Consider the following 14309-nt stretch of genomic DNA (forward strand, 5'->3'; position numbering starts at 1 on the left):
TATACAATTGTGCAACTATCACCACAATCCAGTTTTTTGTTTGTTTGTTTGTTTTAAGCAGAATAAAATGTTAAATAACGCTAGAGGTCTTAAGGGGCTCCCACCTTCCGAGGAAAATGCTTGGATTTTGTTCGAAAACAATTTTATTTGAATTGCACCCAGCTGTTCGCGTCTCTTAATGGACGCAAACTGGTCCAGCTCTCAGTCTCCGGGGAAGCGCTTTCCTTTTTCTCGTATCAATAGATTGGAGGCCTTAGGGTACGTATATTGCAAACTCCGAGTTCCGGGCGCGCACGGGTCGAGCCGCGGGGTCTGAGCCGCGCGGGCCGCCGTAGTCAGCTGCTGCGAGCAGGAAGTGTCCGAGCTGCGGGCGGAGACTGCACCATGGCCCCGGACCCCTGGTGAGCCCCGGGTGAGGGCGGCAGCGCGCGGACAGTCTCGGGGGAGGCCAGGCTTCCGGGGAGTGGGTGATCGCTAGGCATTGGGGACGGGGGCCTTTCGGAATGAGGGGTAGGGTAGCAGGGATCCTTCTCCTGCCGCCGAGAGCCGGGGGTTGAGGGGCTGCGCTCCTCCGCATTCCGCCGCCACTCTCGGTCCTGCAGGGGTGGCTGGGGTGGGAGACGCGGTGTACACTTGGGGGAGTTCCAGCGCCAAATCTCTGAGCCGCATCTCCATCCTGGTGGTGGAGCTGGCTAATGCCCACTTCCCCGGGACTCCTGTGAAAGTGAAGTACAGAGTAACCTTTTTTGTGGAACGCCAGTCCCTCTGGTGAATTTCCTTATTTCACCGGTAGCGAAACCGAGGTTCAGAATTCACGGGAGTCCGCGAGTTAGTAACCAGTTGACGCTGGGGTCTAGATCTTGTGCGCCCTTCAAAGAAAACTAACAGGAATCTGGGAAGGAAATTATGCCTGTTGTTGATAAGGTATTTTATCCTCACCTCAGTATCTACAGCAGCAACTTATGCAGTAAAACAATAGCTGATAAGAGTCTTTTATTCAACAGTCAAGTCCCGAGGACTGAATGATGAGAGACAAATTCCGATCCAAGAAACCTACTGCAATAGCGTATTCACTTGAGCTTTTTGTTTACTAATTAAAAACCCTCTAGCTCTACAAAGGTCTTTTTGGAGAATATGTCTCACATTAGTACTTGTAACATAGTTTATAGTTAAGTTGCAGACAGTCTGGACATTAATAGATTAACTTTGCAAGATCAAAGTTAATCTACCTAGGATCTGGATTGTCTGGACCAATGTCTTAACTGATTCCATACTATTTTTTTTCACCTAATTTTAACACCCTGATAGAAAAATATAGAAAATACTGAATATTTGCAGAGGGGGGAAAAAAAAAAAAAAAGAAACATCTTTAATTCTATCATCTGAAATAATTGCTGTTGTTGATTTTTTAAAATGAATTTATTACTTTGTATAATATATGTGTGTGTATATAATGTATTTTATAGAAACAGGGACCATTTCTCTGTATCACAGATATTCACCGAAAACACAATCCTTATGTTGCTTAATAGTGTATCATGTGAATAACCATGATGGAGTGTGATTTAATCATTGTACCTTTGTACCTTTTAAAAAAAATTAGGGTTTTTTTGCTTTTATTTTTTTTTAATTGGGAAGACTGCCCCTTGGTACCATCTCTCACTTCCTTGACTGACTTCCTAGAAGTGGAGCTACTGGGTCCAAGAGCATGAACATCTTTAAGGCCGTTGATACAGATGGCTGAGTTGCCCTCCACTTCATGGAGGCTAATTCCCTCATTTTACACATAAAATAGGATATATAGCTCAGAAATAAGGTAGCGGTCCCAGGGTATCCATTTAGGTGGGTGGAAACTATCCCCAAACCCCTAGGCCTCTTCCACGGTTAATGTGCAAAAGTGCGGATAATTTCTCCTGCTACTCTCAAGTAGTTTAACTTAGCAGCTTCTCATGTTTGTTGAAAGTGAAACACTGGGGGACTCTGCTGTGCTCAGTCAGCTTCCTTGGAAAGTGGGCTGCTGATCAGGAGAGCAGAAAGGAGTAGGGGATAGGACTTAGAAAAATCTAGAAAAACAGACTTGATTACAGTTTAGCCCTCCTATCGAGAATCTTGTCAGTGATGCTTTACTCATGTTTAGAAGTAGAATATGACTGTTACTCTTTTAATGGTCTATCAAAGCAAATGGTAAGCTCACTGTGTAATAGAAATATCGCATGGAGACTGTCTCTGAACAGGCTCATTGCTAAAGTTAATCAGCTCTGCCACTTTCCCCCTCCATTCCAGTTCCTCAGCCTCTGTCATGGTGTCACCGTCCTCTTAGTCTCTTAGACCTAAAAAACTCCAAGCATCTACTTTTTCTTCATTCCTCCTATCAGATTATTGACTCATCTCCATGATTTTTATTTTTTTCTTTTCTGCTGTTGTCCAATCCTTTTTAGCCTTATGGTTTACAGAAAGTAAATGTTGGTGGCTGGTTATGGAGTTGAATAGCTAGAGAAGCCTTCTACTGGTCTCCTGCCACTCTTCTTTCATTCCCAGTGATTTGTGGACGTGGAGTTCAGGTTACTTTTCTAAGCTAGCACTTTAGGCACCTGTGTGCTTGATTCCATCATGAGGTTGCCCTTTACCACTAGGCCAGTGGTTCTCAAGCTGTGCTATAGATTGGAATCTCCTGGGGAGCTTTACAACTCCTCACGTCTAGGGCAAGCCCCCTGCCAATTCAATCAGAATGCTTGGGGTATGAGGAAGCTTTAAAAAACATCCCCAGTGATGGAAGGGGCTTCCAAGGTAGCTCAGTGGTAAAGAATCTGCCTGCCGATGCTGGAGATGCAGCTTGGATCCCTGGGTGGGAAGATCCCCTGGAGAAGGAAAGGGCAACCTACTCCAGTATTATTGCCGGGAAATCCCATGGACAGAGGAGCCTGGCAAGCTACAACCCATGGGGTCACAAAAGAGTTGGGCGCAACTGAACACTTGCAGACCAGACAGTGATTCACATGTGTAGAAGAACTTCAGAACCAGTTTGTAGAGCTCAGGCGAGAACACAAGGATCAGGAGCAAGATGACTGGGGTTTTGGCCATAAGCATTTCACATAACCTCTTCAAGGTCTCACTTTCTCTGTAACAGTATACCCCACAGTTCTCAAATTCCCTTCAAACCTTATTATTATGCTACTCAAGGCTCTGCAGAAACTAACTTCACTCCTTTCTGCCATCTTGTTCTTCACTGTCCTACCCAGGACCACCCCTCAGCTGACCATGCCAGGCTCTTTCCCTTCCTTTCATCTTTGCTTGCTTCCTGTGCCTCTCACCTCCTCTAAAAGGTGCTCCTCCTTCTTGCTGGAGTGAGAGCCCTGCTTTGACCTTGTGGTTCAGCCCAAGGTATAACCTCTTGGCCCAGCCTTATCAGGTCCAAGTGTCTCGGCCAGTAATCTCTGTCACTTCTGAACTCCGGAAATACGCACTTGTCATTTCTACTCCTCGTCTGTCAGGAGGTGTGTTACACCTTATTATTGACTTGCATTTATGTGGTCTTGGACCACAGAGCCAGACCTAAGAACTTTTCATTGATGACAACATGGAGGGGAAATGGGGAAATGTGGCAAAGTCGGAGCCAGCACCCAATTTTTCTTATCAGCCTCCTGTTTCCTTAATTATGTATTGGCTTATATCACCTGCTCACTTTTGGTATACATGAATATATATGCATATATATATATATATATATATAGTACATATGGGCTTCCCTGGTGGCTCAGGGGTTAAAGCGTCTGCCCGCAATGCGGGAGACCTGGGTTTGATCCCTGGGTTGGGAAGATCCCCTGGAGAAGGAAATAGCAACCCACTCCACTATTCTTGCCTGGAGAATCCCATGGACGGAGGAGCCTGGTGGGCTACAGTCCACGCGGTCGCAAAGAGTCGTACACGACTGAGCGACTTCACTCACTCACAGTACATATGTAAGTTAATCCTGTTACAGAGCCAAGTTTGCTCACCAGTGGACAGTAAAGCCAATCTACTGACCCCTGGCGGTGGTGAAGGGAAGTGCAGCGTTTATCGCTGCCAAGCAAGGAGTCCTGGTAGCCGAGGCTCCAAACACATGCAAATTCCTTCTCCGCCCCCCGCCCCGCCATCGCGGGTCAGGGGGTCGCAAAGACTCGGGCAGGACTGAGGCACTAACACTTTCATTTTCAGGGAAAGATTTTTAAAGACGGGATAAGGAGTTTGTGGGGTGCGTGATCAGCTCGTGGACATTCTTCTGATTGTGGTGGTGAGGTAATTAAGAATCCGCATCCTCAACCTTGTGGTTCCAAAACCGGTCTGGGTTCTACAGGCTTGGGGGGGCCGGGGCTGGGGACGGTTAAAATCGTCTGCCTGCTGGGCGTTTCAGCATCTGCAAGACAGCTTGAAGGACATGGCTCAGAAAAGGTGGCTCTTCTACCACCCTTGAAGAAGAAGTAAAGGTCCTTGACTTTGCTTAATGGCTAAACTATTCTTATTTTGTCTCTCTTGAGTGTTTTCCTTTCCTTCTGCATTTTCTTTCTTCTCAAAATTTACTCTTTGGAACTCAAGGAAGGCCTAGGAGGCTAAAGCTTTTCTCTAGACAAGAGGCAGGTGGAAGACATGGAGGTAGGGGTCTATTCCAGGAAGGCCCCATAGGTTACACTACCTCCCTGGATCCTTATTAAATGTAAAATGTAAAGCTCTTAGCATGGAACCTGACCCAGATCAGGTACTCAGTTGTTAGCCATAGTTACCATTACTATAGTAAGATTCCTCAGGGAAAGGACTGGAAATTGTTTTTTTCTCTTTGTTTAGAAAGACATTTGCCAGGTCCCCTCAGTGTTTAGATGACACATGGGAATTCAGAGATTTTTAAGAAATGGCTCATTTTTTTCAGACAAAAATTGGAACATTAGATTCCACAGCAGATCTAAATATTGTTTACTGGCACAGTCCTGGAAAATATATCTGTCATGTATTCATAGTCTCCACCCTTTAGAAGACATGAAATATGTATACACACTTAGATATTTTCCGAAACAGATAAAAAGTGAAAAGGCTATTAGCAAAGGAAAAATTAAGGGACTGTTAGAGATTCACTCGGAGAAGGCAGTGGCACCCCACTCCAGTACTCTTGCCTGGAAAATCCCATGGATGGAGGAGCCTGGCAGGCTGCAGTCCATGCGGTTGCTAAGCGTCTGAAACGACTAAGCGACTTCACTTTCACTCTTCCCTTTCATGCATTGGAGAAGGAAATGGCAACCTACTCCAGTGTTCTTGCCTGGAGAATCCCAGGGACGGGGGAGCCTGGTGGACTGCCATCTGTGGGGTCGCACAGAGTTGGACACGACTGAAGCGACTTAGCAGCAGCAGAGATTCACTGTGAGCCCTTCAAAGCCCCCACCCCTGTTGAATAGCAAATAGAAGCTCAGGATGTGTTTCGAGAGAATTCCGGTGTCAGGTGGGTGTGTGTCCTTTGTCCTCAGAGCATTACGTTACCTGTTGTTCTGTAGGGCTCTTCCCTAAATAGCTGCTCTCCTGGCCTCTCACTCTCCATCCTTTTATCCTGCCTTATTTTCTTTCTTCAGTTCAGTCCGTTTCCTCAGTCATGTCTGACTCTTTGTGACCCCATGGACTGCAGCATGCCAGGCTTCCTTGTCCATCACCAACTCCCAAAGTTTACTCAAACTCATGTCCATTGAGTCAGTGATGCCATCCAACCATCTCATCCTCTATCGTTCCCTTCTCCTGCCTTCAATCTTTCCCAGCAACAGGGTCTTTTCCAGTGAGTCAGTGCTTCACATCAGGTGGCCAAAGTATTGGAATTTCAGCATCAGTCCTTCCAATGAATATTCAGGACTGATTTCCTTTAGGATTGACTGGTTGGATCTCCTTGCAGTCCAAGGGACTCTCAAGAGTCTTCTTGAACACCACAGTTTAAAACCATCAATTCTTTGGCGTTCAGCTTTCTTTATAGTCCAACTCTCACATCCATACATGACTACTGGAAAAACCATGGCCTTGACTAGACGGACCTTTGTTGGCGAAGTAATGTCTTTGCTTTTTAATATGCTGTCTAGGTTGGTCATAGCTTTTCTTCCATGGAGTCTTTTAATTTCATGGCTGCATTCACCACGAATTGCAGTCACTGCAGTTTCATCTGCAGTGATTTTGGAGCCCCCCAAAATAAAGTCTCTCACTGTTTCCATTATTTCCCCATCTATTTGCCATGAAGTGATGGGACCAGATGCCATGATCTTCGTTTTCTGAATGTTGAGTTTTAAGTCAACTTGTTCACTCTCCTCTTTCACTTTTATCAAGAGACTCTTTAGTTCTTCTTTGCTTTCTGCCATAAGGGTGAGTGTCATCTGCATATCTGAGGTTATTGATATTTGATATTTCTCCTGCCAATCTTGATTCCAGTTTGTGCTTCATCCAGCCCAGCGTTTCTCATGATGTACTCTGCATATAAGTTAAATAAGCAGGGTGACAGTATACAGCCTTGACGTACTCCTTTTCCTATTTGGAACCAGTCTGTTGTTCCATGTCCAGTTCTAACTGTTGCTTCCTGACCTGCATACAGATCTCTCTAGAGATCCCATCTCTTTCAGAATTTTCCACAGTTTGTGGTGATCTACACAGTCAAAGGCTTTGGCATAGTCAACAAAGCAGAAATAGATGTTTTTCTGGAACTCGCTTGCTTTTTCGATAATCCGACGGATGTTGGCAATTTGATCTCTGGTTCCTCTGCCTTTTCTAAATCCAGCTTGAACATCTGGAAGCTCACAGTTCACATACTATTGAAGCCTGGATTGGAGAATTTTGAACATTACTAGCATGTGAGAAGAGTGCAATTGTGTGGTAGTTTGAGCATTCTTTGGGATTGGAATGAAAACTGACCTTTTCCAATCCTGTGGCCACTGCTGAGTTTTTGAAATTTGCTGACATATTGAGTGCAGCACTTTCACAGCATCATCTTTTAGGATTTGAAATAGCTCAGCTGGAATTCCATCACCTCCACTAGCTTTGTTTGTAGTGATGCTTTCTAAGGCCCACTTGACTTCACATTCCAGGATGTCTGCCTCTAGGTGAGTGATCACACCATCGTGATTATCTAGGTGATGAAGATCTTTTTTGTACAGTTCTTCTGTGTATTCTTGCCACCTCTCCTTAATATCTTCTGCTTCTGTTAGGTGCATACCATTCTGTCCTTTATTGTGCCCATCTTTGCGTGAAATGTTCCCTTGGTATCTCTAATTTTCTTGAAGAGATTTCTAGTCTTTCCCATTCTATTGTTTTCCTCTATTTCTTGACACTCATCACTGAGGAAGGCTTTCTTATTTCTCCTGGCTGTTCTTTGGAACTCTGCATTCAAATGGGTATTGTATCTTTCCTTTTCTCCTTTGCTTTTCACTTCTCTTCTTTTCACAGGTATTTCTAAGGCCTCTTCAGACAGCCATTTTGCTTTTTTGCATTTCTCTTTCTTGGGGATGGTCTTGTTCCCTGTCTCCTGTACAATGTCACGAACCTCCATCCATAGTTCATCAGGCACTCTGTCTGTCAGATCTAATCCCTTGAATCTATTTGTCACTTCCACTGTATAATTGTAAGGGATTTGATTTAGGTCATACCTGAATGGTCTACTGGTTTTCCCTGCTGCTGCTGCTGCTAAGTCACTTCAGTCGTGTCCGACTCTGTGCAACCCCATAGACGGCAGCCCACCAGGCTCCGCCGTCCCTGGAATTATCCAGGCAAGAACACTGGAGTGGGTTGCCATTTCCTTCTCCAATGCATGAAAGTGAAAAGTGAAAGTGAAGTCGCTTAGTCGTTTCCGACTCCTAGCGACCCCATGGACTGCACCCTACCAGGCTTCTCCGTCCATGGGATTTTCCAGGCAAGAGTACTGGAGTGGGGTGCCATTGCCTTCTCCAACTGGTTTTCCCTACTTTCTTCAATTTAAGTCTGAATTTGGCAATAAGGAGTTCATGATCTGAGCCACAGTCAGCTCCTGGTCTTTTTTTCTGCTGACTGTATAGAGCTTCTCCATCTTTGGCTGCAAAGAATATAATCAATCTTATTTCAGCATTGACCATCTGGTGATGTCCATGTGTAGAGACTTGTGTTGTTGGAAGAGGGTGTTTGCTATGACCAGTGCGTTCTCTTGACAGAACTCTCTTAGCCTTTGCCCTGCTTCATTCCGTACTCCAAGGCCAAATTTGCCTGTTACTCCAGGTGTTTCTTGACTTCCTACTTTTGCATTCCAGTCCCCTGTAATGAAAAGGACATCTTTTTTGGTTGTTAGTTCTAGAAGATCTTGTAGGTCTTCATAGAACCATTCAACTTCAGCTTCTTCAGCATTACAGTAGGTCGGGGCATAGACTTGGATCACCATGATATTGAATGGTTTGCCTTGGAAATGAACAGAGATCATTCTGTTGTTTTTGAGATTGCATCCAAGGACTGCATTTTGGACTCTTGTTGACTATGATGGCTACTCCATTTCTTCTAAGGGATTCTTGCCCACAGTAGTAGATAAAATGTTCATCTGAGTTAAATTCACCCATTCCAGTCCATTTTAGTTCACTGATTCCTAAAATGTCAACGTTCACTCTTGCCATCTCCTGTTTGCCTTGATTCATGGACCCAACATTCCAGGTTCCTATGCAATATTGCTCTTTACAGCATTGGACTTTACTACTGACACCAGCCACATCCACAATTGGGTGTTGTTTTTGCTTTGGCTCGGTCTTTTCATTCTTTTTGGAGTTATTTCTCCACTGATCTCCAGTAGCATATTGGGCACCTACCGACCTGGGGAATTCATCTTTCCGTGTCCTATCTTTTTGCCGTTTCATACTGTTCATGGAGTTCTCAAGGCAAGAATACTGAAGGGGTGTGCCATTTCCTTCTCCAGCGGACCACATTTTGTCAGAACTGTCCACCATGACCCGTTGTCCATCTTGGGTGGCCCTATATGGCATGGCTCATAATTTCATTGAGTTAGACAAGGCTGTGGTCCATGTGATCAGATTGGTTAGTTTCAGTTTGTCTGCCATCTGATGGAGGATAAGAGGCTGATGGAAGGTTCCTGATGGGAGAGACTGACTGAGGGGGAAACTGGGTCTTGTTCTGATCGGTGGGGCCATGCTCAGTAAATCTTTAATCCAATTTTCTGTTGATGGGTGAAGCTGTGTTCCCTCCCTGTTATTTACCTGGGGCCATACTATGGTGGAGGTACTGAAGATAATGGCGACCTCCTTCAAAAGGCCCCATGCATGCACTGCTACACTCAGTGCCCCCAACCCTGCAGCTGGCCGACCCACGCCTCCGCCGGAGACTCCTGGGCACTCCTGGGCAAGTCTGGGTCAGTCTCTTGTGGGGTCACTGCTCCTTTCTCCTGGTTCCTGGTGCATACAAGGTTCTGTTTGTGCCCTCCAAGAGTCTATTCCCTAGTCCTGTGTAAGTTCTGGCAGCTCTATGTTGGGTTTAATGGCGACCTCCTCCAATAGGGCTTATGCCATACCCAGATCTGCTGCACCCAGAGCCTCTGCTCTGCAGCAGTCCACTGCTGACCCGTACCTCCACAGGAGATACTCAAACACAGTTCTGTCTCAGCCTCTGTGGGGTCTCTTGAGTTCATTGTTCTTTGCTGTATTCTCCCATGCCTGTAGCACTGCTGAGCTCTCCAGAAATGTTTGCTGAATGTTTTGTGAATGAATGCATTGGGATGCTTTATCAGTGGCCAGAGAGCACAGTGGTTAGGAGCACAGACAGGCTCCAGCACAGGGGCCAGGCAGCCGGGGTTTGCTGCTGGAGGTACCAATTGGGCAAGTGGCTCTACCTCCCTGTGCCTGATTTTTCTCAAGTATATGCTGGGGATGGGGACCCAGCTCCCAGTGTTCTTGTGTGGGTGGAGTGAGTTATTACAAAGGAAGAGTTGAGACCGAACCCATCCCATAGTGAGTTACCATTCACCACGTGTATGCCTTTACTGCCCCTCTTATCATCCTCCCTTCCTGTTCGCTGTCATGACTAGAATTACAAACTGCAACTTTAGATTACGCTGAAATTTCCTTTAAGGAACTTTCAACACGCCTGTCCCTTTATGACTCTGATGCAGGTTCTCCACCTACGATTCTACCTGCCAAATTGCACAAGAGATTGCCGAGAAAATTCAGCAGCGAAATCAGTATGAAAGAAATGGTGAAAATACAACCAAGGTAAGGCCAGGAGAGACTGGGCCCTTCAGAGGATTTGTTTGAGCTCTGAGGTCTGAAAACTCTCCCCTTTCAGAGGCTGTATGTGTAACAACCTGTGTGTGTTAGTCACTCAGTTGTGTCTGACTCTTTGTGACTCCATGCACTGTAGGCTCACCAGACCCCTCTGTCCATGGAATTCTCCAGGCAAGAATATTGGAGTGGGTTGCCATAGGTCAAATGGACATTACAACCAGTCCATTCATTGTTAGCTTAATCACTGAGACCAAATGAAGCAGGGACTCTCTTTAATTTCTCCTATTTTATCTTAAAAGCTGCTAACAGTTTTATAGTCTAGTTCCAGAGTTGGTACACTGTCCCCCAGGTGGTAAATCTATCAGGCTCTGCAGAACAAGAGGCAAGTTCTCACCTCTTTGAGTAACCATTCTCAACAAAACGATGATAGTCTTTTTTCTTTTTTTACATTTTACATTTAAACATGATCATCCTTTGCTTTTGGGCTGTAAAAAAGACAGTAGTGGGATTTGGCAAGGTTTTTTTGAGCAAATCCTGAGTCCATGCCAATTCCTTTGATTCTAATCCAGCATCACAGGTTTCTTTGTAACTTCCCCATTCCAAATTAATGTTTTCCTTTTCCTGCAGTGAGAACCCAGGTTTCCACAAGCATTGATATGTTCTTGCTCATTTGGTCTCTCTTAGGAGTGAAAGTCACTCAGTCATGTCTGACTCTTTGTGACCCCATGGAATTCTCCAGGCCAAAAACTGGAGTGGGTAGCCTTTTCCTTCTCTGTGGGATCTTCCCAACCTAGGGATCGAACCCAGGTCTCCCACATTGTGAGCGGATTCTTTACCAGCTGAGCCACTAGGGAAGCCCAAGAATACTGGAGTGGGTAGCCTATCCCTTCTCCAGTGGATCTTCCTGACCCAGGGATCAAAGCAGAGTCTCCTGCATTGCAGGTGGATTCTTTACCTGCTGAGCTACATGGGAAGCCCGGTCTCTCTTATAGTTTATACAAAAAAGTTTTCAGAATCATTACACAAGCACCACTACATATACTAAGTGTAGTTTGAGTCTCTTTATTGTTGTTTTTTAAATTTAGAATATCCCGCTAAGGGTACTAAGGTTATTCTGTTTTAAAGATATGAGAATTGATTATTTTTTTCAGTATCTTATGCTCTCCTCTGTATCTATTGATATTCATTTTCAGGGTTTGCTTTTTTCCCTGCCCTTAAATTTTAAATATGTAAAACATTTATATAGTACAGAAGTCAGTATTATATACAAAGGTATATTCAAAATCTTGTCTCCATTCCACCCTTTTTCTTGCCTTCTTCAACTTCTTCTTAGAGTAATCCTTTCTTTTTTAACTTATTTTCTCATTTATTCCTCCTGTGTTACTTCTTGTGGAAATAAGCATCCAGGGGTGTGTGTGTGTGTATGTGTGTGTGTGTGTGTGTGTGTGTATTCTCATTTCTCTTCCTTTAACAAAAAGGTTACTCTTTTGTCTCTTGTTCTTTTCACCTACTGTTAGGTAGGTATCATAGAAATGTTAATTCGTTGAGATCTTTTTGGTTGTTCTTAGGACTTTATAGTGCTCTCTTGTGTGTTGTTTAGTCGCTAAATTGTGTCTGATTCCTTTGTTTTCCCATGGACTGCAGCACACCAGGCTCCTCTGTTCATGGGATTTCCCAGGCAAGAATACTAGAGTGGGTTGCCATTTCCTTCTCCAGGAGACCTTTCCGACCCAGGGATCTAACTCAAGTCTCCTGCATTGGCAGGCAGATTCTTTCCCACTGAACCACAAAGGAAACCCCTATTGTGTATAATGTAGTTCATTAACCTGTCTCCTAAGAATAGGCATTTAGATTGTTTCCTGTATTTTGCTCTTAAGAATAATGCTGCAATACATAGCTTTGTGATTTTTTTTTTTTTTTTTTGAGATTCTTTTAAGAGTGAATTCTCAGAACCAGGGCATTTGTGGTTTCTTTTTTTTTTTTAAACTTGTTGCCAAATTACCCTCCACAGGGGTTGTCACCTTTGGCTTCCCAGGTTGGCCAGCAGAGGGCGTTGTCAATTTCCTGAATTTTTTGCCAACCTGCTGCTACTGTTGCTAAGTCACTTCAGTCGTGACCGACTCTGTGCGACCCCATAGACGGCAGCCCACCAGGCTTCCCCGTCCCTGGGATTCTCCAGGCAAGAACACTGGAGTGGGTTGCCATTTCCTTCTCCAATGCATGAAAGTGAAAAGTGAAAGTGAAGTCGCTCTGTCCTGCCCGACTCTTAGCAACCCCATGGACTGCAGCCTTCCAGGCTCCTCCGTCCATGGGATTTTCCAGGCAAGAGTACCGGAGTGGGGTGCCATTGCCTTAGGTGAGATAAAATATTTTAGTATAATTTTATTTTATTTAATTTTTAAATGGAGGCATAATTGAATTATAATATTATATGGGTTTTAGGTATGCAGCATAGGGATTTGATATTTTTGTACATTACAGTGTGATTACCAGATAAGTCTAGTTACCATCTTACCATATGAAATTATTATATTATTGACTATATTCCCTATGCTGTACATTATGTTCCCTTGACTTCCTTACTTTATAACTGAAAGTTTGTACCTGTTAATCTCCTTCACCTTCCAGTGTAGTTTTAAATTTGCATTTTTCATGATGTGAAGTATGTTTTCACATTCTTACGCACTATATATATATATATATATTCTGTAAGTTAATTCCCTATCTTTTGCCCATTTTTTTCCATTGGATTATTGTTTTTGTTTTTTTTTTTTAATTTTTAAGAGCTCTTTATGTATTAGGGAGATTAGCTCTTTCTGATATATTGTAATTATTTCCTCTCCTTTATCATTTGTTGCTTGACTTTACCATGGTAGCTTCATCATATGAAAGTTTTAGTTGTTTTTTTTTTTTTTATAAAGTTGACTATCAATTTTTAATTGTCTCTGCATTTTCACTTATAGCTTTTGCTACTTGTAGGTTATAAAGGAATTTGTTCCTGATTTCTTCTAGCAAATTCATGGTTTCATTTTTTACATTTAGATCCCTGATCCATTCAACCAGTATCATCTTCTGATGATAAACCATTCTGCTAAGGCACTTCAGTCGTGTCTGACTCTGTATGACCCTATGGACTATAGCCTACCAGGTTCCTCTGTCCATGGGATTCTCCAAGTGTGAATACTGGAGTGGGTTGCCATGCCCTTCTCCAGGGGAACTTCCCAACCCAGGGATCTATTCTGCATCTCTTACATCTCCTGAATTGGCAGGTGGATTCTTTACCACTAGCACCACCTGGGAAGCCCAATAAACCATTTGACTAAGGGCTGGCTGAAGCACAAGCTGGAATCAAGATTGCCAGGACAAATATCAAATATCAATAACCTCAGATACACAGGTGACACCACCCTTATAGCAGAAAGCAAAAAAGAACTAAAGAGTCTCTTGATGAAATTGAAAGAAGAGAGTGAATAAGTTGGCTTGAAACTCAACATTCATAAAACTAAGATCATAGCATCTGGTCCCATCACTTCATGGCAAATAGATAGGCAAATGGAAACTGTGAGAGACTTTATTTTTTTGGGCTCCAGAATCACTGCAGATGGTGATTGCAGCCATCAAATTAAAAGACACTTGCTCCTTGGAAGGAAAGGTATGACCAACCTAGACAGCATATTAAAAAGCAGAGACATTACTTTACCAACAAAGGTCCGTCTAGTCAAGGCTATGGTTTTTCCAGTGGTCATGTATGAATGCGAGAGTTGGACTATAAAGAAAATGGAGTGCCAAAGAATTGATGCTTTTAAACTGTGGTGTTCGAGAAAACTCTTGAGAGTCCCTTGGACTGCAAGGAGATCCAATCAGTCAATCCTAAAGGGTATCAGTCCTGAATATTCATTGGAAGAACTGATGTTGAAGCTGAAACTGCAATACTTTGGCCACCTGATGCAAAGAACAGACTCATTGGAAAAGACCCCGATGCTGGGAAAGATTGAAGGCGGGAGAAGGGGACAACAGAGGATGAAACGGTTGGATGGCATCACTGACTCAATGGACATGAGTTTGAGTAGGATC

The 14309-nt window shown here is 43.9% G+C and overlaps 1 protein-coding gene across 16 annotated transcripts in view; it reads left to right on the forward strand.

Moving 5' to 3' along the window:
• The window catches only part of STX8 (syntaxin 8), a 209172-nt gene that overhangs the window by 3722 nt on the left and 191141 nt on the right, over positions 1–14309 (forward strand). For 12 of the 16 annotated variants that reach the window (XR_008713070.1, XR_008713069.1, XM_055576560.1 and 9 more), the window contains exons 1-2: positions 38–258; positions 10124–10223. Coding sequence is in view for 14 of the 16 variants with exons in the window: in XM_055576560.1 (XP_055432535.1) it covers positions 179–258; positions 10124–10223 (180 nt within the window). In the remaining 2 variants the exon portion in view is untranslated. The other 4 variants (XM_055576550.1, XM_055576549.1, XM_055576546.1 and 1 more) reach the window with 3 other exon arrangements.

Source organism: Bubalus kerabau, chromosome 4 (genome assembly GCF_029407905.1).
Source record: "Bubalus kerabau isolate K-KA32 ecotype Philippines breed swamp buffalo chromosome 4, PCC_UOA_SB_1v2, whole genome shotgun sequence".
NCBI lineage: Eukaryota > Metazoa > Chordata > Mammalia > Artiodactyla > Bovidae > Bubalus > Bubalus kerabau.